Source organism: Lepisosteus platostomus, chromosome 20, assembly GCF_059453375.1.
Source record: "Lepisosteus platostomus isolate fLepPlt1 chromosome 20, fLepPlt1.hap1, whole genome shotgun sequence".
Classification (NCBI taxonomy): Eukaryota; Metazoa; Chordata; class Actinopteri; order Semionotiformes; family Lepisosteidae; genus Lepisosteus; species Lepisosteus platostomus.
This window is the reverse complement of record NC_142630.1, coordinates 8,187,183-8,214,265: the sequence shown is the minus strand read 5'-3', so window position 1 is coordinate 8,214,265 and position 27,083 is coordinate 8,187,183. Positions and strand designations below refer to the sequence as shown.

General features: G+C 39.4%; 1 protein-coding gene and 1 long non-coding RNA gene across 2 annotated transcripts; one reads left to right on the top strand and one right to left on the bottom strand.

Moving 5' to 3' along the window:
• Nucleotides 1-5,387: 5,387 nt before the first annotated feature.
• On the bottom strand, nucleotides 5,388-9,964 carry LOC148644435 (uncharacterized). The gene is made up of 2 exons (XR_015928776.1): nucleotides 9,860-9,964; nucleotides 5,388-6,243 (listed from the first exon to the last, which is right to left on the bottom strand). It is a non-coding gene; the product is annotated as an uncharacterized LOC148644435 (long non-coding RNA).
• A 19-nt stretch (nucleotides 9,965-9,983) lies between these two features.
• On the top strand, nucleotides 9,984-26,814 carry atxn1l (ataxin 1 like). The gene is made up of 3 exons (XM_088614490.1): nucleotides 9,984-10,138; nucleotides 14,636-15,854; nucleotides 17,037-26,814. Exons 2-3 carry the CDS (start codon nucleotides 14,778-14,780, stop codon nucleotides 18,453-18,455), a joined length of 2,496 nt encoding a protein of 831 aa, XP_088470616.1. The 5' UTR covers nucleotides 9,984-10,138; nucleotides 14,636-14,777; the 3' UTR covers nucleotides 18,456-26,814.
• Nucleotides 26,815-27,083: the final 269 nt, after the last annotated feature.

The following is a 27,083-nucleotide window of genomic DNA, read 5'->3' as shown; positions in this document are numbered from 1 at the left end:
TGTGGCCATATAATATCAGTTTTCATTGCTGTGCTGTGAATAAGAGAATAAGAGAATAAGAGAATAAGAGAATAAGAGAATAAGAGAATAAGAGAATAAGAGAATAAGAGAATAAGAGAATAAGAGAAAAAGAGAAAAAGAGAAAAAGAGAAAAAGAGAAAAAGAGAAAAAGAGAAAAAGAGAAAAAGAGAAAAAGAGAATAAGAGAATAAGAGAATAAGAGAATAAGAGAATAAGAGAATAAGAGAATAAGAGAATAAGAGAAAAAGAGAAAAAGAGAAAAAGAGAAAAAGAGAAAAAGAGAATAAGAGAAAAAGAGAATAAGAGAATAAGAGAATAAGAGAATAAGAGAATAAGAGAATAAGAGAAAAAGAGAAAAAGAGAAAAAGAGAATAAGAGAATAAGAGAATAAGAGAATAAGAGAATAAGAGAATAAGAGAAAAAGAGAAAAAGAGAAAAAGAGAAAAAGAGAAAAAGAGAAAAAGAGAATAAGAGAATAAGAGAATAAGAGAATAAGAGAATAAGAGAAAAAGAGAAAAAGAGAAAAAGAGAAAAAGAGAAAAAGAGAAAAAGAGAAAAAGAGAAAAAGAGAAAAAGAGAATAAGAGAATAAGAGAATAAGAGAAAAAGAGAAAAAGAGAAAAAGAGAAAAAGAGAATAAGAGAATAAGAGAAAAAGAGAAAAAGAGAAAAAGAGAATAAGAGAAAAAAATAAGAAATAAACTGTTTTATAGAGCACCTTTAAAAGTGGGTTCTTACAGTAGGAAAGCAAAGGGACAGACAAAGGACAAAAAAATAAAGACCTTATTAAAAAAGAAAGTTTTGAATCTAGATTTGAGAGAGCTCAGGGAAGGTGACTTTCTGATATCCTTAGGGAAATAACTTACTCTCAAGGATTGTCACCTGCTGATGTTTCAAAGTGCACTTTCTCTCCCAGCTGATATTCTCAGACCTTGGTTTTGAGCCTGTTGCTGGTTATAAATGTTGTTTGAGGTAAAACCATGAATGCATAAGATTTGTGGAACTCATTCTAGAATGTTTATGTTTTTGTGTGAAAATTCAACAGCATTCTAGAGTGTTCTTAGGCCTTTGGTCATGCTGGGACATAACCATACACCCCACTATGTTCTTTCACTGAAAATGAAATACATTCCTGCATGAGAACTAGATACAATATCATACTGCATTTTCTCACAATACTGCTACATTCAACTGCAGTATTCTGTTACACACAGAATTTTGCAGTAATATTTACAATAGAATTTTTTATTGCATCCCTTTCCCCTCCACTGACCAGAAGTCTAAGTGTTAGAATAATTTGATAAATAGTTATCAGTTCAAATTATATTATCTCCAAATATTGAAGAGAATCGCAGAAAATCTCTTGGTTTCATAGACCTGGCCTCACTTATTCCTTTTTTATATGGCAAATGTAGGCTTTTTTTTTGTGTTGTTTATTCTATTGTAAACCAAAGTGCACTTAATTTGAGGTCTTGCTTAACTCTCTAGATGAAGTACTTGTTTATCATATTCTTCATAGTTCTAAGATTTACAACATATAATAAGGTCACTCTTGTTGGGTTTTTATTAATGTTCTATGTTTTTAGACTGGCATGTAAAACTGTAAGCAAATCCCTTTGCTTGATTTAAACATGATAGTGATATGCTTAACAGGAATGATGAAATCTTGAACATCTAGGTAATTTCCAGAGTAAAGTACATTTTCTCTTGCTTTTGCTGTTTATTATAATACGCAAGAACTTAAGAAATAGGGAAAACGTTTTAGTGGTAAGAATACTTTAGAAAACAAGATATGGAAGTAAGCGCGACAGAAAGGAAGAATCATTTGAGGCCTTCAGGAGTGGGAGAGTATGACGATTCTTGTGGCATCACACAACATCACAGTGGTTTTCTATGTATGTTACTGCTCATTTAGCAAATTTAATGTCAGAAATAAAGGAACACTGTCATATGGCTATAATGGAATTCCACGCAAAGCAAAATGCCAACTGTGTTTTCTGGTAAAATTGAATTGTCTCAAAACTGTCCTAGATGAGCAAAGGGGAAAAATATTCTACAGAAAAACAAAGTACTATATGTGGCCTTTGTCGCTGAATACCTTTGCAAGAGGAAAGATTCTGTTATCATTGAGATTACATGACCTGAATCAAAAAGAGATAAATTGATAAGATAATAGCTTTTTCTAGCTGTACTGATAAACTGCTGGAAATACCATTAAAAGTCCCCATACACTTTCAAAAAACACACTGTATTATTCTTCTGTTTTTTGAAAAAAAAGTTATACTTTTTTCAAAGAAGTATTTTTTTCTTAAAAATCAATCCTTGATGATTTTCAAAATGTCACTGGATTCTTTTCTGTTTCACTTGAACGACTGCCTTGAATTTTATAATAGGATGAGAAACAAATCAGTGGAGTCCTGTGTATACAGACCAAAAAAAAAGAACAAGACCAATAGAGATCAGTAAGCAGCAACCAACAGAGCGGTAGCTCTGTGGCTAAGGATCTGCGCCTGTGGCTGAAAGGTTGTCGGTTCAAATATTGCAGCCGGGAAAGGAATCCTACTCTGCAAGGCCCTTAACTCCAACTGCTCCAGGGGTGCTGTACAATGGCTGACCCTGCACTCTGACCCCAAGCGTCTCTCTCCCTGTCTGTGTGTCTGTGTCTCATGGAGAGCAAGCTGAGGTATGCGAAAATACGAATTCCAAATGCAAGAAATTGTATCGGGCTAATAAAGTGATGTTATGCTATATAATTAGTTTGGATCTGAAGTTTAACCATGGTACGGTATATGAGAATTGTGTATGGAAGGAAGGACCAAAAAAGGATACAGAACGTAGAAGGAAGTGTATCCCTGATAGCAATCAAGTGGCTTTATCGACGTAAAATGCACAGATAAAGAGTATGGCTGGTTATCATGTGATCTATCACTGAAATAAAATACCACTGACCTACCTTGACACTTATATTGTATGATAGACAATATTAAAGTCCAAAACTGTGTCTTGAACGTAATTCTAAAGACAGCCATGGTGTATGCAGCCTTTCAAGACCGTTCTGATGAAACAACAGTCAATGTCATTGTAAAAATTCGCTATTTGACTAAATGTAATATCTCAGCTGTTTTTTGTATGTACTGTATATGCTGTATGTAATCCTACCCACTGCGGTCTCTGACAAACAGAAGCAGTACAGATACCACAGCGCTCAGTAAAAAAAAAAACCCTCCGAAAGAAACTACGACCTTTGACAAACGACAATGTATTTTTTCTAATATTTCATGAGTGCATGAACTGAAGACGCTTCTGGATGAGACAGTGTTCCAAATATGGACTCGTGCTCTTTAAAAATAAAACTCTGCACGTCTGGGGTGGAGGGGGGATGGCCCACTACATTAATCTGCTCTAGAGTAGGCTGCTTGCCCACGATGGAAAATATGGACAACAGTTGTTTTTGCCAAAACAATCAATAAACACTTTGTATTAATTATAGAAACAGCAGAAAAAACATAAAAGCATTCCATGATACATGCTTCTCAGAAATAAGATAAATAAGACAAATTAACAGCAGTCTATTTCAACACTATACAATAAATCGAAGACAATTTTTAAAATTTAAAATCATCATCATTATTATTTGGTATTTCTGTGAATTGAATTAAATGTTGATGTTGTCTGTATTGTTGACCCAATCTAATAGCAGAGATCTAAGAACATTAACTATATTTGTGTAGCCAAAATCTCTTTCAAAATGGCTCTGCCACATGCGCTCCATAGCTTATCAAGTATTTAGTCCCCTGCTGTCAATACTTATTTTACACAGTCATTTTTGTTAATCCTGGACTAGTTCTCAAAAGTGTTCCAACATTAACCACATCCTTCCAGAAAGACCGAGTTCATTTTGTAGATAAAATAAAACACATACACATAGAGGTCAGACGTTGCCCAGGTGCTTGTTAATCCAGACTGGGACTTGCTCAGTCTTTGGAGGCAAAGACTCTCAGAGAAAGAGGATTATATACAGTATAATAGAATTATAACAAATAAATAATGTTTTTAACTCCATGCTGTACAGCAACCTTCCAGGAAAGGGTATTTAGACTGAGACTTAGACGTTGATTCATGAGTAAGGTTTTGCTCATTTCATGTTTATATTTTCAAAACTATTTGTCCCCATTGATTTAAATCAGTGGTTTGTAAATGAGGTGCCTTACTTTCAGAATATTAATTCAACCCACTGTGATTTTAGATTAACTGAAAGAATTGTAGATTCCCACAAGGACACACCCCTCCACTCTTTTACAACAGATCTTTTTTTGTCAGCCTTGCTTCTGACTAGCTCCTAATCTTTATCAGTATTGAAATGTGATGTCTTTGGTGTTTTAACCATAATATTGACAAGTGTGATTCTGTATTTGCAGTTCAAGGCTGCGTATTTCCCCTGTAATACTCCACAAGGTCTGTGAAGCAAACCTGGGAGCAAATCGATCTCTTTCAAAGAATGTGGCCAAGTTGCCCATGAATATCTCATATTCGCAACCAGATACTAAGGCGGTTGAGGTGAGAGTGATGTAGCACCACCAAGATAAGATAGTGCACCACCTAAAAAACTGTCCCATTTTACAAGACACACACACACAGCACCAGACTCATTACAGGCCTCAGTTTGGGCCACCCAGACATGAAGACTGTGGTGATGCTGTGACTTCCTGAAGAAAAACTGGTGCAGTCCCCGCTTGGCTAGAAAAGAAGAAACAGACTTTCTGAGTGGGTCAAGTTGTGAAAAGCAGTTCCAGACTACCATTAAGGTCACTTTAACCACATGTAACACAAAGGCTCAATGTCTCTCTCATCCTGGCTAGGAATCATTGCTGTTTTATTACAGAGGAGATCTACGTCTTCTAAAAAAAAAAACCCAAAACAATTATTGCTGGTATAAAATATGAATTGAGACCACAATACATTCAATATACTATAATTCATATGTACATATTTAAATATATAATTATTTATAGTCTAGTTGAAGTGTAGCAAGATATTGACAACTACCTAAGCATGGAGTGCATAGAGTGTACCATCTTGATGTTACTTCACTATTATCTACAGCTGCAACACTTCCTGGTAATTGCAAGCTCAAACTATTGTGTATCTCTGCTCAGAGGACAGCAGAAAGGTCTGTGTGTAGAAACATGCTTATTTACACAGTTAAACGGGATAAAACAAAAGATACATCCTGACTTTACTTTGGACCACTACAGGAGCTTTTGACGTCAGTCAAATCTACCCATGCAAATAAAACTGAACTTTTGTTTTTCTACTGTATATAAATGTTATTAGGCATTTAGCTGTGCATGAATATTGCAAAAAACTAGTTGTTTGTCTTGGGTTAAAAACATTTATTGCAGGAAACAGTATTAGAGAATAATGAAATACAGAAGGTAGAGGGATAGACAAAAGAGAACCTTCAGAGAATGGGGCAGAGAAAGAGGAGGGGGCAGACCGGTGGGGGATGGACTTTTGACCCTGGACTGTCCATGACTGTCCAGATTATGTTCAGAGGGAGCAAACCGGCCTACAGTGAAGGACTCACAGTCCCTGTGCTATACTGTCACATTGTTCTAAAATTGTTTTTAAAAACAGCTTGAGTTGATCTGACAAAAAGGAAGTTCTACCACAAATTTTATCTGCTGACAGGAAAGTTTCAGTAGGTCGTCTTGTAGTCAAATTCGGTCACTAAGCTTATCTCTACCTCTATGAGGGTTTGAAACTAGAGCTCTCTCACTGTTAATATATCTGTTTTTACATACGGTGAGACATTTACTTTCTTTATTTGAATTTGTTTATAAAATTGAAGGTTTCTTGCCCAGACATTGCTAAATGAGTCCTTTAGCAATGTCAGTTATCAAAAGTAGGGGGTTTACAAATACAGCAGTAATGATATAGCAAATGTGGAGAAAAATCCTAAAGCTGCATTATATTTAGAATTATGATATGCCAGAGATGTGGTTAATCAAACAATATAGAACAAGGGGAGAGGTGCAAGATGGAAATCCTTGACTGAACTGCGTTTCCCAAAGGGCTATGAAGAATGATCAGCACCCCTGTTCAGGTGGGGGGAAACGACTGGTACAAAGTCCGTGGTTGGGATCCTGCTGTCCTGTATCTCACTGAGGTTTCACAGGTCTCCTGGACATTGCTACTCTTGGCCACATCTGAACAGGGATACAGCTAATGAGAATAAAACAAAAGAAGACTTGTTTTAATCGTGTTAATGGAGACCAGGCGAATTTAGGTAGGTCAGTTCCAGAGCTGATGTTTCCTGGCCTGAAAGTGTGAGCTCACAGGCCATCAGGACATTCACGCTTGGAGTCAGAACGCAGTGCCATGATCTGGACAGTGGAAATACATGAAGATGGCAGAATGTGTTAAGGTAACTGGGCAGAAGACGTGCAGCCATCATTCTTTGTCTCTCACTGGAAAGGTGATCCTGAAGTGCAATTTCTTGTCTCTTTAGAAAGAGATCATACGGTCCTTTTAAGAGCCTTCTGACATACACAATTGCTCTGTAAACCTTCACAGTCATGCTGTATGCAGCAAAAAAACATCCAGCTGGAGGACCTTTAGCAATCAGCTGTTATCTAAGATAAGTCCATTAAGCAAACCAATCAGACGGCTTTTAATAGAGCGCTATTATTATATTGTCAAAAGGTGTACAACAAGGTCTTGGCAAGCGCTTTCTGCTGGTGTGGAAATGGGAACTGTGTTTGAGCTGTTACTGTGAACAGTTTTATGTGTTAAAAAAATCCTTTAGAACTGTCTACCTGATTGAGAAACAGATGCTGCTGAGAGCTCCTCAATCTGAAAGAGGCAACATTTTAAAGTAAGTTCTGGCTGGAATATTCTGTGACTGACTTATATTATACAAGTGAAATCAAAATGTCTTCTGCTATTGGATTCACTTTCTCTAACGTCCTCCTGGAGGAGATTACAATGTCTGTATTAAAACAGACCAAGGATTTGAAAAAAAAAACTGTATTTGATTTTGTTGCCGAAACCGGTACCGATAGATCTGTTCTGGAAGGTGTGGGACTACAAGCAGAACATCTAGGCAGAGGACTTCCCCTCTAAACAGAGGAAAGTGAAGAACCGTGCAGAGGCTATCCCACAGAGCTGCCTCCACTGCCCCTGGCCCCTGCTGTCCTGCAGTCTGGCTTCGAGCCCTGGTGACTCAGTGTGGCTGCAGATCTGAACACCCCCCCCTCCTCCACTATTAATTCTCCTCCATACTGAGTCTGCTAAACATCACACCTACCTGTGCCTCAAACGGATAAGTAAGGGATAAATGAGATGCACATACCAACAACAGTGAGCAAGATGATCTGTCGTTATCTCTTTTCTTACAACGTTTATGCAGATTTTGTTCTTCAAATTTAACGGTTCCAGAGAGAGGCTTAAGTAAATTAGCCTATTATTTTCTTCCTTCCTCTGAAACAGGTAGATATCTTTCATCAATTGGCACAGCAATTACTCATGAGATAAATAAATATTCCAATTGTGCCCTTCTTCATTTTACATATATTAATGTTCTAAAAGGAAAATGTTATGTCAGGTGTATGTACACTTTATTACATAGAAATGCAGTATGCAGTAGAATGCATTGACATACACATAAAGGCACAGCAAAATAAAAAAAAAACAGCATTAGTATTTTTACACGCATAACATTGTAAAAAGGAGATAGTAAATATTGAGCATCAAAAGAAATGTGTTGCATTTATCATTTGTAAATGCAAGAAATACATAACAGTTATTGGGAAAAGTACTATTTTTTGCAGTAGCTCACTGATAGCGAGAAGTGACTTAGTTCTTCAATAAATCAAAGTTGCTCAAGTGTATCATAGTAGGTCATGTGTGGTCTTACGAATTATACCAAAAGTATTTAATCCATATATCCAAAATCGACATACTTTATTTAATGCAAGCAGATTGATAGGTTTCTCTTGATTTTCTGCATATGCCATAGAGAGGCAGTTTATTCACAGATCAATTTAAACAGTTAATTATAAGTTAATTTAGAGTTCTTTCACTTGCTCATTTACAATAATTCTAGTGGGTAATCTCTTGTTCAAAAGGAGACCTAAATTAACATTGTTTCCCTAGGATATAATCCATATTTTAAAACTGCTTTAAAACACAAAAAGGAAATCATATTCTAAACTTTTCTAAACAGGAAATACTGATAACACTACAGAGCTTTTCTGTTGACAACATCTGTCTTCATTCTTCATCATTGACTGGGTTAAACCATGACTATAAAAACAAAGAGCAAAGGCAAAGGGACTACAAAAAAAGCCAGAAAAACAACCCTGACCACTGCTAAACAAATCTGATAGTCCTTGATTCTCAAACAACGTCAGTGCAGAGAACCACCTGCGAATATAGCCTCACAATGAAGGGGATAATAAGCCTGGTGTTTGTATAGCTTTCACGGACTGTACAGTGTGTGCTGATCATATAATGCCACAGTTTGGAAGAAAAATAAAATAGACAAGAACCATGCTTACAATCTCTACAGATAAAGACAAAATGTGGAATTTAGTAAGTGGCAGGATAATTACTGTGAGACTAAAGATTGACAACAGACACAAGGACAGAGTGAGAGGGAAAGTGAGAGAGGAACAGCACTATATACAATGCTGTCCCTCTTTCATAGTATCATGAGGCACCACATTACCTAACTGAACCAGACATACATACAGTATAATATTTCTGTCCACACTTGAGATTCTTCACCTTGCATTTGCCTGGGTGATTGAATATTAAATTAATGCATTCTTAACATCCATCATCATCGAGTTCAGGATCAATCATTGTGCTGTAAATAAGTGGCTGCCACGTGGAAGAATAACATTATTTTGATGTAATGAATAGGAAACATTTCTTTTCATGTTATAGGAAAATAGCAAACAGTTTTTTTTTCGACTAGGGAAGAGGAAAAACATTTAGGTTGCAAGGACTGCTTGTTGATAGGGAAGTCAGCTGGTCCCATAGCTACCAGATACTTCGAGAAACGTGCACATCTTTCATGTTAATCCGCTTCAGTATACAGGCAAAGTAAAAAAAACCATTGTGTCTCAAAGGGGCTGGCAACTGGCAATTACTGTATTTAGGTAAGGGAAAGCCAGGCTGGTCACTGATTCTGACATATGAAACCAAGTAGTTCGCATTCGTCTAAAAATAAATCATTTCAATTACGAGCAGTTGGGGGGGATGCTTTGAGGACCTCAAACTTGGAGTTACCCATCCACGATTTAGGTCACCCGGTAAATTTAAAAATGTGTTGCGGTTACTAATGGAATATATTAGTCGGATCAGAGAGCCGTCGTCACGTAAGGAATTAGTACAGTCCTACTGTTGAAACTTTTTAAAATAGTTTTCACATAAAGAGAACAGTTACTTTGTGATTACCGTCACCGGTGCTGCAGAAGTAGCAGCACTACTTAAAAAAAATACAATTTTACAAAGATTGTACAACGGCTCCCTCTTGCGGTACAAATGTGAAGTGATTGTCTAGCCAAAAGAAGATTCAATATCACATTTACTTCCTTGGATGAGTGTCATTGTCTCACAGGACGGTTACAGAATGAAATATTGAATGCCACTGCAACTAAAGAGATCCCGAGGATCTCGCAAAACTCTATGCATATGAGACACATAGCAGAAAAACCTGGAAGAATATGGAAACGCAGCAAATTGCTCATTAATTTCCATTACAACCATAATATAGAAATGATGTGTGGCAATGTCATGTTTCAGGAAGAAAAAACATTTTACTACGACAAACCTCTGACTGTTAGACCTCCAATCCGTAGGGGGAACTGGAGAACATCCTCGTCGAAATCTTCGGCTCGTTTCCCAATGCACTTTGTGCTTTAGCAGTGAGATCATTCAGGAAGCTGGAGTTTCGAGTGTGACGTCATCCCCAAGCGCCGCTGTGGTTTCGCCTGCTGGGTTGCATTGAGATGGGCAGAACTTGTCAACTCTGATTCGACCAGCATTTAAATTGAATTAACTGACAAACAGACAATAACCAAGAGCTGGATGACCAGAATGAGATGTCGAGGTAAGAGCTGAGCCAAACTCTTTGACTAGAAATCTGTAGAAAAGAAGTCAAAGATTGTGAGCGAGAAAGACAAACAGAACTAAAAAACTACCGTGGATTGTTTTGCTCGGCCTTTCTATATGATCGCCACCGCACTGTTTTAAGAAGTTTTTCATGGTACATGTTGTTCGGGCTAAGAAAATAATGTAAGCATTAAAAAATAACAGTTCCTTGACATATCAGTGTGCGGGAAAAATGAACGCTGTCAATTGTAACAGCGAGAACCAAGTCAACATTATTGTTGCGGTTTAGCGACCATGTTAACTAATTTTAAATTGTATTTTTTAATAATGAAAAGTTTATCTGCTTTTATCGTTGTTATTAGTAATAGACTAGGTACAATAACAGTAAAAACAGTTGTAGTGGTGGAACAGATGCATTGTCAAATTGATGAGTGTGTAATAGGGATGTCAGTGTGACTTCACTCAGGCTAGTTCATCGGGATTTGCACAAGTCTGTCTTTACCGGTAGTACTATTGGTAGTAAAATGTGCGGTGAAGAGTCCGCCCTCTCCTTTATGCGTCTCGTTTCTGACCCTCATGCTATTCGTCATCGCCCGAGTCTCTGTCTGGGGAAGAACGATTCACAACATTTTTCTGTTAGTCATCAGAATCAGCAGCGAGCTCTCTGTCTTAGCGGTTTACGTGGGTGTAATCAGATTTCTAGTGAACAGTGAATATCACTTCATTCACTACTGTCAAAATCTCAGTGCAGCAGCGGGAAGATATGACTGGAAATCACTGATGAGCCCAAAAAAAACGTATGGAAAAGCAGCTCGTGGCGAGCTTCTTGCTTCTGTGAATGTGCAAGAAATGTGACATAACTGAGTGAGTTTTAAGTCATTTTAGGTGCCAAGTAACTTTTTAAATAGTATTTGTCAGCGTGTCATGTTTGTAATTATTTTGTGCAGTTAAAGCACAAAAGACTGCACAAAAAGTTTTTTGCACTAAGAAGTCCCTTACTGTTTAAAGTCTGCACTACGTCATTTGTTAAAATCGGGATTTATAGATTATTTTTTTCAAATGGAATTGTAGGAAAGGTAAAATCCGTTAATTAATAATAAAATGTGCTCTCTGTGTCTACTCCTGACATAACTTTTATAGGCTTACTGTTTAACTTATATAATAGTGGGAACACAAATTCAACATTTTAGTTCCTGTTTATCCCATAGGGTGAGAAAGTCACCTTGTGACATATAATAATTAAAGACAAACACCTCAAGAGCATGCTGGAATGTTTATCCTCGTATATACTGTATATACTGTCACTCCTTCCAGAAACAGTAGAAACAATATGCATTTCACATCGCTTAATATTCTGAAGTGATCCTTTAACATTTCTACAGTCAGCAGAAATGAATGTTATTGACCCACATACTGTAACTTGTAAATAGCTTTTTGAATATGGGTCTGTTTTAATGGCTGTGACAAATGGAGGAGAAATGGTACACAGAGACACTTCTGAAGTCTGAAAAGGACCAGTAAGTGAATTTAGAAAAACAATCAAAAAGGTTGTGAACTTGAATCATTTTGTGAGGGTTCGTCTTTTCTCTGCGCAATCTTACAGTCTGTCTGTTTGTGCGTACTGGTGTTCCACAAGGATGTATACTTTCCCCATTACTCTTTTTTGTACACCAATGGCAATACCTCAAGTTACTCTTCCATCAAACTAGTTAAGCAGCGGAAGACACCATCCTTGTAGGTCTATTCACTAATGAACATCATAATATGATATTGGTATCATAGAGTAGTAACAAGCACACAAAGCTTAATACCTTCCATACAGTGAAAATGCTGGTTGCTTACTGGAAACATTCTCCAAAACCTCACTCCCTAGTAATCAATGATGTGGCTATGGGTGTGGTAGAGTTCTTTAGTTTTGGGGTATAACGATGTCTAATAACCTTAAATGGGACACAGATATCTCCAGTATCACCAAGAAAGCACAGCAGCAAATGTACTTTTTGCCCAAACTGAAAAATTGGGGTCTCTCAGCCAATTGTAATACAGGTTTACAGAGCCATTATTGAGAGCATTCTGACCGCCTCTGTAGCTGTTTGGTTTGGCAATGCGTTTGTCAGCTCATGAGGGGAACTGCAGACACACTGCGGCCTTTGGCTGTCAGATGCTCTCTACTGGAGATTCTAGAGCAAGAAAGCAGGCAGGAAAGACTGCTGATGACCCCACCCAGGTTACCCCCTGTTTCAGAAACGTCCCTCAGGAAGACACTACTAGTCTATTAAAACAAGAAACCCCTGGTATTTGAACAGATTCTTTCATGGGGCTGCCTTTCTGGTTCACCAAAATTCCTAGTTGTGTGGGCTTTTAGTCATGTCTGTTGTCTTGTTTGTGTATGGCATACAGTATGTAGCATGTTTTTGATGCATCAAGAACACCAGAGGAAATTCCTTGTACACTAAATTTACTTGGCAAATAAAAGTGATTCTGATTCAGATGTGTATTCGTGGCCACAATCACTGCTCCATTGTATGTTACTATTTCTGTATATGTTCTATATTTTCTGTTAATTTTTTTAACAACTGTGGGATTGATTCTTCCAGAATTTGAAACTACGGTCAGTTGTTTGCTTAACAATTGGGTTTTATATTTGTGAAAGGGTTTTTAACTCAATAGTGTTCCAATTAGAACAATTGCTATATATAATAAGCAGTGCATCCAAAATATTTGAGTGTATGCATATCATAAAGTGCTTATTTAGCCAAAGTACTTTTAACATCCCAAACTGAAAGAACAAAACTCACCAGGTGACAGTTATTTTCTGTTTTGCTAAAATGGTTGACATATTGGATTTTGAGTACACTCTTAAAGAAATTAACAAACCAGCTTTTGTCCACTATGATTATGCAGCAGGATTATTTTATTGCTCCACAGGCTTCCTGTAGCCCTTATCTGTGACATCTGTATTTAATATACTTTCTCAAAACCCCTGATGAGTAGCACTAACACTAACAGCGCTCAGTGACGCTGATGTGATGTGCTAAGGTTTGTTTCAAAAAGATTGAATTACCTGTTGATGTTGATTTAAAACTAAAAGCTTTTTTAAAAGCAAAGGTTGCTCCTTATGTCTGCATCATCCTGTCTAATCGTGGCTGTAGCCAGTCTCCTCCAGCATCTTTCAGAGGAAACATCTAGGATAATAAGTAGGTATTATTACTTGACAACGTATTGCACACATTTGTCAAAGTCAGAGAGATTTGCAGTGAATGAAATCATGATCATTTTCTGACTGTGGAGTCCTGAAAGGTCAATAGTTTGACTAATGTTCTTTCCATTCCAATCTTAACCAGCCTTCCTGTAGGCCTTAAGAGTAGTATAGACTGTGAAGTGTCTTACAATCCTCTCTGTTGATTTTAATCTTATTTCTGTACTTTGGCGTGATAATTTCATAGTCCTACTTTATACTGAATAGGAAAGTAACAGAAGAGCTATTCGGTTCATTGGCTTCTGATTTGCTGACGGATACGTACTACGTCTAAGTTTCCTTCAATCACTGTGTCCCTGTTTCCTGAGGCAGTATCTCGGCTTCCTGCCGAAACTTTTGAATTATTTTTAATTGTGATACGTGAAACATTTGGTGACAATCGGTGACAACATCTGTATTCTACTAACAGTCAGTTTAAAGTTCTGAAGATGTGATTATCTGAAGAATGGATGAAGCATCATGAGACAAGAAAATATTTTTAAAAAGTGGTCCTGACATTTGAGTTATTGTTTTTTTTTTAACCTTTGCTAAGATTTAGTAGTCTGCTTTAGAGTGCAGCTTGAAAAAAGAATTTCAAATCTTCAAAGTGTGGTTAAGGATTTTAGGTCAGATTAAAGTGACTACAGATTCTTGTCAGGGGCTTGCTGTCCTATATTCAATTGGGCCCTTTTGACCATTTTGGTATTGCAACAAATAGATGGTGGATCTAGATCTTTTCAGTGCTTTCATGGCTTTCACCATAGGTTTTAGCAAAATTCATATATGTGTAATTCTCCTGATTACTAAAAAGTAAACAATCTAAAACCCTAAGCTCTGATGCAATCGTGTAAAATCCATTGAGCACTGTAATCATTCTTTTTGCTGTGGAGCTGTTTTATTCATACCTGTGTGATATAAAATAATATGTCAATCACCACTCTTATCACCTTTCTTTTAATAATATAATTGTTTCTGAAGTCCTGCTAACATCTGGAAGGACAAGGAACCATTTTGTGCCACTTCAGATCATCAAAAATATGACATTGATATTATATTGAGCTAAATGCCTAAAGACTTTTCATGTCTCTGCATATAAAACGGAGGAACTTATTTGTTAATAATTCTTTTTTTTCCACAGGGATGGGTTTCCAGTTATGATTTTTATCATCACTCTTTGTTGCAACAGTGGCCGGATTGTTATGTTCGTACTTGCGGGTGTGTTTGAAAGGTTTTTTCCCCTTCTTGGCCTCTCCGCAGGTGAGGTGAGCTCTGTCAGCAGGAGGACCCCAGAGCTGTACCACGTGGCCCCAGCGGCCCCAGCGGCCCCGCTGACACTCGCCACTCCCCGCTCTCAGCAGTGAGACAGCGCTGACCCGCAGCGGCCTCAGCCGGGACAGCCATGAAGCCTGTCCACGAGCGCAACCAGGAGTCCCTGCCCCCGAAGAAACGGGACCTCCCACTCAGCAGCGGCAGCGGGGCTGGCGGGGGCGCGGGCGTGGCCGCGGGCGCGGGGGGGGGGGTGCTGGGTGTAGGGGGAGGTGGAGGAGGCTGCGGCGGCGGCGGGGGGGAAGAGTCGACCTCCACGCGTAGCTCAGGCTCCGCAGGAAGTGACGCCCCAGGAAGCGGGGGTGCAGGGGAATGGATGAGAATCCAGCCGGGGGTGCATTATAGCGTGGAGAACTCGGATGGCATAGGTGTTCCAATAGACCAGTACGGCATGCTGTATAAAGTTGCCCTCCCTTCTGGTACCTACTCACCTACCAGCCTGCACCCTGTGCTGAGTCACCTCTCTCCTGCCTACACCGTCCCCTCCCCACTCCTGCAGCACCCGGGAATCCCCTACCCCCCGCTGGGCTACGCCCAGATCCCGCACTCCTCCCTGCAGTTCGTAGGCCCCCCTTACGCTGTCCCGTACGCAGTCCCACCTGGCTTTGTCCCCAGTCCCTTGATATCGCCCCAGCCGGCCATCCCGCAGTCCCACCACGTCTCCCACCTGGTGCCCTACCAATCCGTCATCCAGGAGGGGGTGGTCTCCCCTCCTCCCCAGCCCCAGACGGCCACCCATGCTTTCACCAAAGTGGCCCCGGCCGCCGGCGTCCCCGTCGTGCTGTCCTCCGAGCAGGCGGCTCAGCAGCTCCAGCACCAGCAGCACCTGGGAGCGGTAGGCGGGCTGCCCGCGGCCGAGGTCAGCCCCAGAGGGGTGCCCGTCTTCTACCATCACCCGGTCCGGGCGCCCCCGGCTCCTGCGGCGGCCTACAGAGACTCCGCCGACAAGGAGGTGAACGGAGGGGACGAGGAGCAGGGCGGCCGGGAGCTGCTCCAGGAGCCTGTCTATTCCTCCAGGAACATGCGGGTGCTGCACGTGGTGTCCACCTCGGCTTTGGCGGGCAGCCCGGAGCAGAGGCCACCTGTGGGTGCACAGCAGGAGGAGATGAGCTCGCCTGGCCACCGGAGCACCCCGGACACCGACCTCGAGGTAGGAGCAGCAGGGACACGCTCACATCTTCGCCACTTGTCTGTTCGAGTGTTTGAAGTGTGGCTTGAAATTCCTCCAGGAATAGGTGTGCTAGCCACATGCTGATTTCACTATAATTAAATAATTAAATTCAACTATAATTACACAATTTTGAGAAACATTATTTGTGCAGTTCTACACTAATGTTGCACTACTCCTTTGTAATGGAAGCATTTCAGTCAGGAACAGGGTGATACCTGAATTTCACCCATGCTCAATACCTTCCTTCATTGAAAATGATTTGTCCATCTCTGCCAGGAGGCTTTATCTTCGATGTGCATGTATTTAACTTATGTAATGGTTAATCTGATGTCTTTACCACTTTTTTCTTAATTTGAGCTTTTTTGGCTTTTGGTCTCTAGAAATTTGATCTAGGAATCAGGTATACAAAATTTCAGATTATTCTTCTTTCCTGGATATTAAAGTACCTGAAAAAGAAAATTTGAAAATACTTCAAAATGTGTTCTCTTAAGAAACACTTCGATGCCGTGAATCAGCTTGTGGGAATTTAATTGCGTTGTTACAACAGTGCTGTTGAGCATGACGGCTGTAGAGCTACAGTAAGGGATCTTGCTAAATGTTTTGATTTGACAAAAAGATGTCCTGTTCCCTTGCTCATTGTGGCATTCTGGGTTACATGTTAAATGACCTCTCTGAAATGACTCACGATTTTGTCACATTCCTGTTGTGTATGTTTAAGCAATCGTTCCTCAAACAGACGTAGTTTGCAAGGTGCAGAGATTGCTGTCCGGTCTGTGGTTAACCCAAAGCTCAGAGGAAACTACATTTTTCCTTTCTTTGCCAGTAGATACTCATTCATATATTGCATGTTTCAACACTATAAAGCTGAATGCAGTTACCTTCTTCTATAATTTAAATCTGTTATGTTCTTAACTAGTCAAAAATATTATTAGTTGATTGAAAATGGCTAGTTAGATATTTTCGTTAGGGCCCTTAAATTACAAAGCATGAGGTTTAATTATTGCCAGGCCAGTTACTTTCCTTTAACATTGCTTTGAAGTGCTACATTTCGTGATTATATGTTAATTAAATGTGGCTTACATGAACTGAATGTTTCAGAAGATTACGAATCAGAAGTGTGGAATGTCTGCTCTAGTCCTGATTTCTTTTCCCCATCTTAAGGTGCAGCAGGTGGTGGGGCGTTTGGCATCTCCCAATCAAGGTGTGGCGGGGAGTCGAAAAGAGGTCTCTTTTGGGCCCCTGAACCTGTCTCAGGGGTCGCACCGTGTCAGGGAGGTCCTGCCAGCTGCCCGGGGAGGGGGCAGCACCAGAGAAGAGAATGCTGCGCCAACCAGGACTACTTACAGTGGGCATACAAGTGACGGCAGAGCACAGTCCCGACATCACCAGTATGGGCAGCCAGCACAACACGCTGTAATCCTGGCCAATGGACAACCTGTACTAGTGCCTCTGGACCACCATCAGCAGATACAGCAGCAGCACCACCACCACCACCCAGGCTTGCCTAATGACAATGTAATCTCTGCAACTACGGGATCGCCGCTTGCCCTCCCAAGAGCTTCCGAGCCTCCAGCCAGAACGTGCCTCCAGGAGAGAGGGGCTGTGGAGATTTCAACATCGGCCCAACAGCAGCAGCAGGCCGTGGCGGTTCAGGCTCCGGCTCCTTCTCTTCCTCCTCTGGCTGCTCCTCCTGCCTCCACACCTGCTCCTGCTCCTTCCCACCCCTCCCATTTCATGAAGGGCGCCATCATCCAGCTGGCCACGGGAGAGCTGAAGCGCGTGGAGGACCTGCAGACCCAAGACTTTGTGCGTAGTGCAGAGGTGAGTGGGGGCCTCAAAATAGACTCTAGCATGGTGGTGGACATCCGTAAGAGCCAGCAGCGGCCGGGCCTGGTGTCTCTGCACTTCACGGTCGGGGAGCAGCAGAGCAAGGTGACAATTGATGTCCCTCCGGAGCACCCCTTTTTTGTTTTTGGGCAGGGCTGGTCCTCCTGTAGCCCTGACCGAACAGTGCAGCTCTATGGGCTTCCCTGCCATCGACTGCAAGTGGGGGATGTCTGTGTTTCCTTAACCTTGCAGCAACAACAACAACAACAGCAGCAGCAGCAGCAGCAGCAGGCACAGGCCAGGACATCCACCACTGCTAATGCCAGTTCTAACGCTGGTTCTGTATTGCAATCCATGGGGCCCCCTGCACCCCAACACGCGAGGGCCCCCGTTCAGTTACGAGCAGACAGGACTCACCGGGAGCGGGAGGAGGCGGAGGAGCCCATGCAGGTAGGAGCTGTAGGGCTGGGAGAGCCGGCATCCCAGTCAGACAGGACGTCGGCAGAGCAGGTCAGGAGCCAGAGCAGCTATTATTTGCACACGGAGAGCCACCCCCGGTCCGGAGGGCTGTCTTCAATGACAAGCGCCGCTCAGAGGCGCTGGTCAGCGCCCGGCTTCCAAAGATATGGGATCAAGAGCGAGGAAGTGGCCAGCTCTTCTTCCCCCTCCTCCTCCTCCAGCTCCTCACGGCCTTCCTTCATCCCCCAGGAGGTCAAGTTGTCCATCGAAGGGCGCTCTAATGCGGGGAAGTAGCAGCAACAGCCAGAGATTGTCACAAGAGTGAGTGAATGGGAGAAAGAGAGTGAGTGAGAGAGAAAAGCCTCAGAATGTTTGAGAATTTGCACACTCAAGAAGATTACAACCCTTTTACTCTAACCCCTTGGTTTCCAATCTTGGTTGCCTAAGGTCACTCTGAGTCCAGGTCAGTCTGGTGCTTTGAATACTTGCGCATGAACAGTTAACACATCTGGTATTTTGAAGATGCACAGTTAATTAGCAGGGAAGACATAAAGCAGTGGTGTTCATTTGTGGTTACCAGTTCAGTACAGAGCTGTTCCGAACAGCGCTGGACTGTATTGGCTCCTCACCACATGTGGAAAGATGTAGATCTCAGCGGTGATTACAGTGGGAGCAGTACAGCTATAAAATACCTACCAAAGCCTATTCAGCTTACATTCCTTCCAATAGGTGGGACCCAATCATTTTGTGAGTAATGAGAATTAACCATTGTTTGACCAAATTCAAATCTGTGAATCCCAGACTGGTGGAAGGATGAGGTTGTCTCAATCTGAAAGCGGAACACCCAGACTAGTAGTGGTCGTATGTACACTGAAGCTTCATTTAGTATAATAACATTTAACATTTATTGAAACATTAAACAGTGTAAGTGAACTAAAGTCCTGTAACTAGTTGCTTTGAATTGGTTTCTTTTTCGTACTAGTTGATTCCATTAACTGTTTTTTTTTTCTGCTTTGATGATGCAGTTACCAAATTTCTGCACATACAGTACCTCCTGGCAAGACCAAGACGAGACTCCTACAGCTACTTGCTGTGTCTTATACTTGCTTCCGTTCTTGCTTTATGGTCTTGTTTCAGATGGAGTATAAATGTATAATGTCTGCAATGCAACTGAAGAGACGGCTGCCCTCTAAATAACAGTCCAGGGATTTTGCTGTCTGTCGTCTGTGCCCTCCCCCTCCCACAATTGTCTGAAACTGTTTACGGTGTCACAGCCTCTGCCTTGAGTTACTCTTCTTTATCCCAGGTAGCATTTCATTGATATTTTTTGACACTCTGCACAGAGCCCTGTTGTAACAGAGAGTTTTCTTTGGCGTTTTGATGTTATGAGCCTGGGACATCTGTCCTGAATAAGAACAGAAGCTCCTTTATACCTCAACATCCCTTAATGGAATATTCCTCTGTCTGGCTACTGACTGTTTTCTGTCTGGTGACTTTCATTAACGGATGCAGGGTCTGCTCATCACCTAGGTTATCTCTTTTAAGAAGCAGCAAGAGTGGAGAAATTATGCTGCAGACAATATGATATTCCTGCCATTCTCCATACAAAGGTTTGACGTGTAGCCCTCCAAAGATTGACGTTCCTTCCTCTGACTGCTGTGGTTGGGCTTGGCTGGTTGGAAACCATGGGGAAAATGGAAAAAAGAACATCGCTGAAAACTCCAGCACATTTCTGGATGCCCAGTTACTGTTATCAAAGCAATAGTGATATCCTAAAAGTGGGTCAGTTTTCCTGAGCTTTTGATGCTTTTGTTTGTGTTTTTGTTTCGACAGTTGGTGTAAATGGATTGTCATTTCCATAAAAAGCTCAGCAAACATGGCCTACGACCTCTCTGTCGTTCAAAGATGATGCGCAATTATTTTGCCATTTGTTTGGATTATACCCATCTTTTTATTTAGATTTGTATATATTTTTACATTTTGAGGACGTTTAGTTGGATGCAAAATACAAAACCGGTTTCCCTCATTAATATGTGGAAAATCCCTTGGTCTTTGTCATTCTGTATCTCTAAGCATGTTGTTTTAATTATTCATCAGTCTTCACTTACCAAATGGCATTTGATGAATATCTGTGGCTTTAAGTGATCCATTTAAGCAACTTTTAAAAAAGACTGCATTAAGGGATTTGATTCTGAATAAAATAGTGGAAATTCAGATATATGTACTTGTTTTATCACTTACAATCTGAAGTAAATAACATTTCTTACATTGGGAAGGACAGAATTAAGCTCCTTTCACAGAAACGTATTGACAATGATCGTTTTCCTGAAATTGCCAGGATATCTAGAAATCAAATGGGTTCTGCTTAGGGGAACTTAACATATGCATGTTTATTAAATTAAAAAAAAATCTTTGAATATTTGTTTAAGAAACTGACTTGCGTGGTTGAATCTGTTTACAGATCTGCGACAGAAATGCTATACTTTCCCTCGTGTGGAGATTTTTGTCAATGATGTATTCAACCCGCCATAAAGAAAAAGTGCAATTAGATAGGGTGTAACCATGAGGATATTTGAGCATTTTTGTATTCCCAAAACAAATGGTCCCCACATTCCCATCAGCTAAAAGTTCTGTCTCGAAGCCTATTCCTGTTTTTTGTTTGTCTCATTGCTAAATGATATCTGGTTTTTGTCTCTTCCTAATATTATATTATTTCATCATAAAACTGTATTGCCGAATGTCTTATTCAGCCCCACCATTGAAGCCACTAGACTTCATGAGAGTGTTGTATAACCCCACCACAACCACCACCAAAAATATTTAACTTCAGAAACAGTTTTATTTAGAAATAGTATGTGTACTTCGTTTCTTGAACTGTATTGGCATTGCTTCTGCCTGTCGTACAAGACATTTAAAGGAAAAAAAAATAGATCGATGTTCCATCTTTAAAATGTCTTTTTATTTATTCATTTTTAATAGAACTTCTTTCATTCCAAAAGCTGTGTACAATTGTATGTATATAAGATTTGATTGGGTTTTAAGGCTGGGAAGAAGTATGCTTAGACTTAACACTTCATACATTCTGAATAACTTCTAAATTGCTTTATATAGCCATCTGTGCATTTATTTTCTGCCTGGTAACGTATACCCATGTAGTGATTTCTAGTTTCAAAAAAAGAATGAATATTTATTTATAAAATATCATCATCATTTGTGACTACTTAAGACTAAACCTCCTGGGAACTCCTGTGACCTCCATTATGATGTGTTCTTTATCAAAGCCAGCTCCAAACTAAATTGGACAGCAAGCGTCTCATTCTTGTACAGAGGACAATCTGGAATTTCTCTGTGAATGTGTGGCTAAGAAGCCTGGTCTTTCACACATGAGCACGTATCTCACTTACTGTGGCGGTTATCCTTGACAAGCACATATCTGTTGTGGCGATACAGTTAGTAACTAACCATTTCTTGTTTATATTCTGTTACTACTTAGCCTGTACTTATAAATCATTTAGGGAGGTTTTGTGTGGCATACCCATGAAATCCATGTAAAATGTGTTCATGAAATTGGTAGCTTTACTGCACCAGAAGGTTTATTTTAAAAGAATCAGAAAATCCCATTACCATATAGAGCATCTTTCCTTAGAATTGTAACCTCAGTGGTTTTCGTTAGTAGACAAGATTTTATATTCCAGCAGGGTGGGTGGAAATTAATGAAGGTTACCTCATTTTAAGCTGTCTATGGTAATTTGTAACTAAAATGTATAGTATTTGGAAGGTGTTATTAATCAACTATGTATGATTTGTTTTTTTAAAGAATGCTATATTCTTGAATTGAGTAGGGATTGGAATTGAGTAGTAAACAGATTTTAAATGTAAAGAGAGACGTTTCACTTACTGTTTAAATATATATTTTTAATTCCATAATATCATCAAGTATCTGCTAAGCAATACACTTAGTGTCATACCCTGCACTGTACTGAAGAAAATCACTAGCTTAGGTGTAGCTTGTTATATACAGAAGAATACCCAAAGTGTTGTGTACTTCAGGTTTCTATATGTACCTATAGATATGTAAAGAGCTATACTCGAAATTACTTGTTATAGTTTTTGTACAGTGATGTCACTGTTGAGTATCATGATCATTGCATGCCCATATAAGGGGAATTATATTTAAAGAGCATTGATGAGCTCAATCGTGTTTTAAATGCGTTGTTACAGTTGTGTTAAGTGCATCTCTGATATTCTTGCATTTCCCAAATATATTTCTTTAGAATGCCAGTGCTTTTATTCGATATGTTTTACCTCTACAATACCACTTTCTTATTGCTGACATCACAACAAATATAGCACAGCAGTCTTCTATTTTAAGTTTTGAAAGTGATTAGACAGTTTTCAGATGTGCTGTAAGTTCTGTAAATTATGTTGTGTTATGCAGTGCTCTCGTTCACCCGGTCCTCTTAAAGGAGCACTGCAGTAATGGCGAAAGGGACTGTCTTAGGTTATTGTTATTCTCCAACTTGCTTTTGAGGGACTAATGCTTTTTACATAGGCAAGTGAATGAAAAAAACAATTTCGTTCTTTCTTTTTCACCATGGACAATAGTTCCTTGCAGATTCTTCTTGTTACTGTGGTGTTACTTCATTTCTAGAAACTGCCCCTGTCTATAGTTCCCTGATATTCCATTGTTATGTTTCTTATCTTATCTGTGCCACCTCTGGTCTTCTATAGTGCTGGTTACCTCTGTAAAAATGTCCCTTGCTTGGAAAAATAGAATGATCTGATGATCTTCATAAGCAAATATATATTCCTACATATGGCAATATTGTTAAAATAACATAATTATATGTAAAGATGAGAAATTCTCACTTCCTTGGGATAGAAACCTGACTTTATTCAACCTGAATTTGCCATTAAAATACAAGATACAAAATAAAATATGTATCTCTACTTGAAACCGAAGTAATAGGACTTTTTGTTTGCCTTTGTAAACTTGTTGTAATGTTAATGACATTACATTGTTTATGAAGATCACACTGTCACTGTGTTCTTAAAAGATCAACTACACTCCTCCTTGTATTTTAAATTCCCTCCACCTCTCTCTGGGGAGCTGGTGGGCAATTATACTGAGCTCATAGGCATGGTAGAGAAGGAATTTATCCAGACCAGAGTGTTTATAGAGCAGGTTCTTGCTTAGTCTGCAGCAGGGTTTTTTTTGCACTTGTCCTAGAGAGCAACAGTTTGTTTTGGGATTCATTGCAGCTGTTCTGTATTTTATTTATTTAAAGGAATTTCTAGTAGTAAAAATGATTGTGATCTCCTAGCCAGTGATTAAAGATGCTTTCAAAACCTGAAGATCGGAGACTTAAGGTCGAACTTGGAAACCAATGGTCCTGTAGATTAGAAATTGACCCAGTTTTCTGATCATGTGCAGTACAGTGATGTACTATAGTTAGTGCTGTTGTCAGACAGCTCCAGGACTCAGAGTTCAGTTCTGAACTTGAGTGTGTCTCTGTGTTGAGTCTGGATTTATCCCGGTGTTCTGCTAGACACCCTTTCCTCTGTGGTCCTGCAGTAGACTGGTGTGTCATCCAGGATGAGAGCCATCATGTGATTTCCATCCCCGCTTGAACCCTCGATGTTCATCTTTTACTGGCACTCAAGTTCAGTCTTATTTCTAGACTATACCAAAAACATCTTCTGAGTCACTTGAAAAGTGCATTTTAAATTTCAAGTATGGCATTAAGACTGAAAGTGGTATAAATAATAAAAACCATGCTTACACTATAGAGCATCTTCATGTGAGGTTTGATATGGTGTTCTAACATGACAGCTTTCAAAGTGTTGTGTTTCAGTGCAAAATTTACTCCACTTTCCATTTTAAAATCACAAAACTATAATTAAATAAAAAAACTTTAAAAAATTTGGGCTTTTCCCCCACATATCATACCTGTATATTTACCATCAGCATATTAAGAGCAAAATCTGTTCTGGAAGAACAAGCTTTGAAACTTCCCTTTTACTGTCATATTTCAGCTTTAGTGTATTGCTGCTGTCCGGGTGCTAAGATGACAGTGTCCTTCATGCTTTATGTATTCAATACGTTTACTTCTTGAATCTTTGATATGAAGTAGGCATATACCCCAGATAAAAAGGTAATGAATTCACTCACTTGTGGTTTTCACTGGCCATTATCCTAGGGTTTTGTTAAGAGGAACTGCTGACTTCTTTTGATATTATCATTCAGATTTGCCCAAAACTACCAAAAACACTTAAATACCGATTAGAGGCAGTGATCTGGCTCTGAGTCTGCTGTCTTTGTCACTTCCTTTGTGCTCTGTTTCAAGAGCCCAAGGTGTGCCGGAAGAATTAAAATGAAATGCCACCATGTGCAAAATAACCAAGTAACTGCATTTTTCTTCTGGTATTTTTTAACTGTTTTTTCATTAGATTTTGTTTGAAGAGGAAGGCACTAAGCATGTATAGTTTTCTCTAGATGGCAATATATCAGTTCATATTTCTTATACCATTGTGTATGAGACATCACACACTTTGAATGCTTTCTAATTGTGCACAGATGAAACAAATACAAAGTTGCAAACTCTTTAGCTGCTACCTGCTCCACCATGCTGCAAAATGGAGCGAGGAACCAGTCTTTACTGATTGTCAAGCCATTTGAATGATTACCTGCTGTTCTGTGGCAGAGCTCCAAAATGAGCTCTGGCTGATGTGCAGGTGGCGACAGTAGTAACTGCACTTTGAAGAAACCTCACTCACCTGTTTGTTACTCCTACGTTTGTACTTATTTTATGAAAAATCTGTTGCACTTAAATTAATAGAATAGTAGTACTACAAACTGTTCGTTAAAATACTTTTATATATACTTGATGTTTTGTATCTTACTAAGCTTGTCAATAATGCCTTAAGAACAGCTATGTGATTTTAGAATGACAGGCACAAGTGACTTTTGTTGAAATGTTTAGGTATATTGAAAGAGGTCAACGGATTTCATATTTAAGCAATGACTCATTTGTGACAGTTTTATTATTTTATACTACGGTGGTAGCATCTTTTACATAAGAATAGTTGGTCTTTTTGTGGTGGGAAGAGCAACTGGCAAATTTGGATTGGGGGGGGAACATCATTGATTTGTTTCCATAAGACAAAACAAGCAAGGATTATACAATCCTGTATTATCAAGTTGGAGCGAAATGTGCTTCTATTTTTCTTTGGAACTAGTCCATTGTCTTTTTCATTTCTGAAAGGGACACACATAGGAAACTATCCCTCCTTCTTTGTTAACGGTAGCATTGTTGGCTTACTTGGATCTAACATCTATTGAAAGGTTAATGGTGAGTTGGGAGGATTAGTGGGATTTGGATAAAAAACGTGAGCTGTATTTTGTGTTTAAGCTGGAACCAGAGTGGAGGTGATAGGAAGAAAACCTCAGTACAGTCGGGATTCCCCGGATTACTCTTTTCCTTTGCTCTTTTGTGAAGCCAGTGCTGAGTGTACCGATAGCCCTTGCACACCAGCTACTTTGATGGTGTAGAAAAGGTGCCTGATTTCAGTTACTGTACGTTTGCTCAGCAGTGGTAGGAGAATGAGCTGAGAGCGAGAGGTTAAAATAAATCCTAAGCAAGTAAACGTGATTTAATTTTAAAGTTTACAAACAAAACCTCAAATATCTGACTAAAAACTCTGAGGAAAGGCCAGTTTAACTTGTCCTGAATTCTTTACCATAAATTGAATTTATTTTGTTTAAGCACAAAGATGTGGCGTTTTCTTTTCAGTGTTCATTTCTTTTCAAGTCAGAATTAGCACAGAGTCTGCATTTTTGCTCATAAATTTTAAGTGGTAGTTAGGGAAAGATGGAACGCGTGGTGTACCTGCAATTCGGAAAAATAATTTGCCCCTGTGCAGCCATGGTAGCGCACTCACCACCAGTGTAAGCATCCTAACAATGTTTAATCTCATGGAAACAAAAAAATGATGTGCATACTTATATGATATATTGATATGAGATTGTCAGAAATTTAAAAAAAAATAAAAAAGGGTGTGATGGGGCAGCTAATGGTTGACAGTGTGAGAGCAAGTTGGGGGAGATAAAGATAGTTATAAGTTAATCATATGTATTATCAAGATACAGTATATGTGCTTCTGGCACTATGTGACACCGCTTTTAAATGTTTGTGATAAAAACAGATTTTTTTAATACATAAAAACTGCAAAAAATTATGCAATTCTGTCTGTAATATTGAATCCTCAAGTATAATCCAGGATGTATAAACTTGTACAGTGAGTTTTAATATCTAATGGCCGTACCAATATGTATTAATTCTTATCAGAAGCCTTAGAATTGTCAACCCAAGTGCTCCCTTTTCTTAGAATTACCCTACACCTACCTGAATTTTGAAAGCATTAATAACTATATTTTGTTGCGTTTATTTGTACCTGTTTTGAATAAAATAGATTTGTACTGTATATTTGTATCTTTCTGTGAACTACTTGGCTGTTTTTTTTTCTTTGCTGTTTAATTCTATGTACTTAACGACACAAAGATATTGTATTTTTATTGTTACAGCTAACTTCTTATGGAAAATTGCATTTATCTTGTTGGTTAAGTAAACACAGTATAATATATATAATATGACCCTGCTGGCTGAGAGTATTTCTTCTTTCCATTTTTCCAATATATTGTTAACCAATGAGCTTCAAAGACAGCAAGGTGGCTGGATCATTGCATTTGAAAGGGTTACAACATGGAAACCACTTGACAGATATAGTCAGCTGACAAAAATACTAATAATATAGGTTGATTATTTTAAGCAACCAAAATGTTGTATTGGAAAGATCAGCTGATATTTCTCTGTCGTTAGCTTAACGAGCCTACACTTTAAACATTGAGAAAGCTGAAAGATG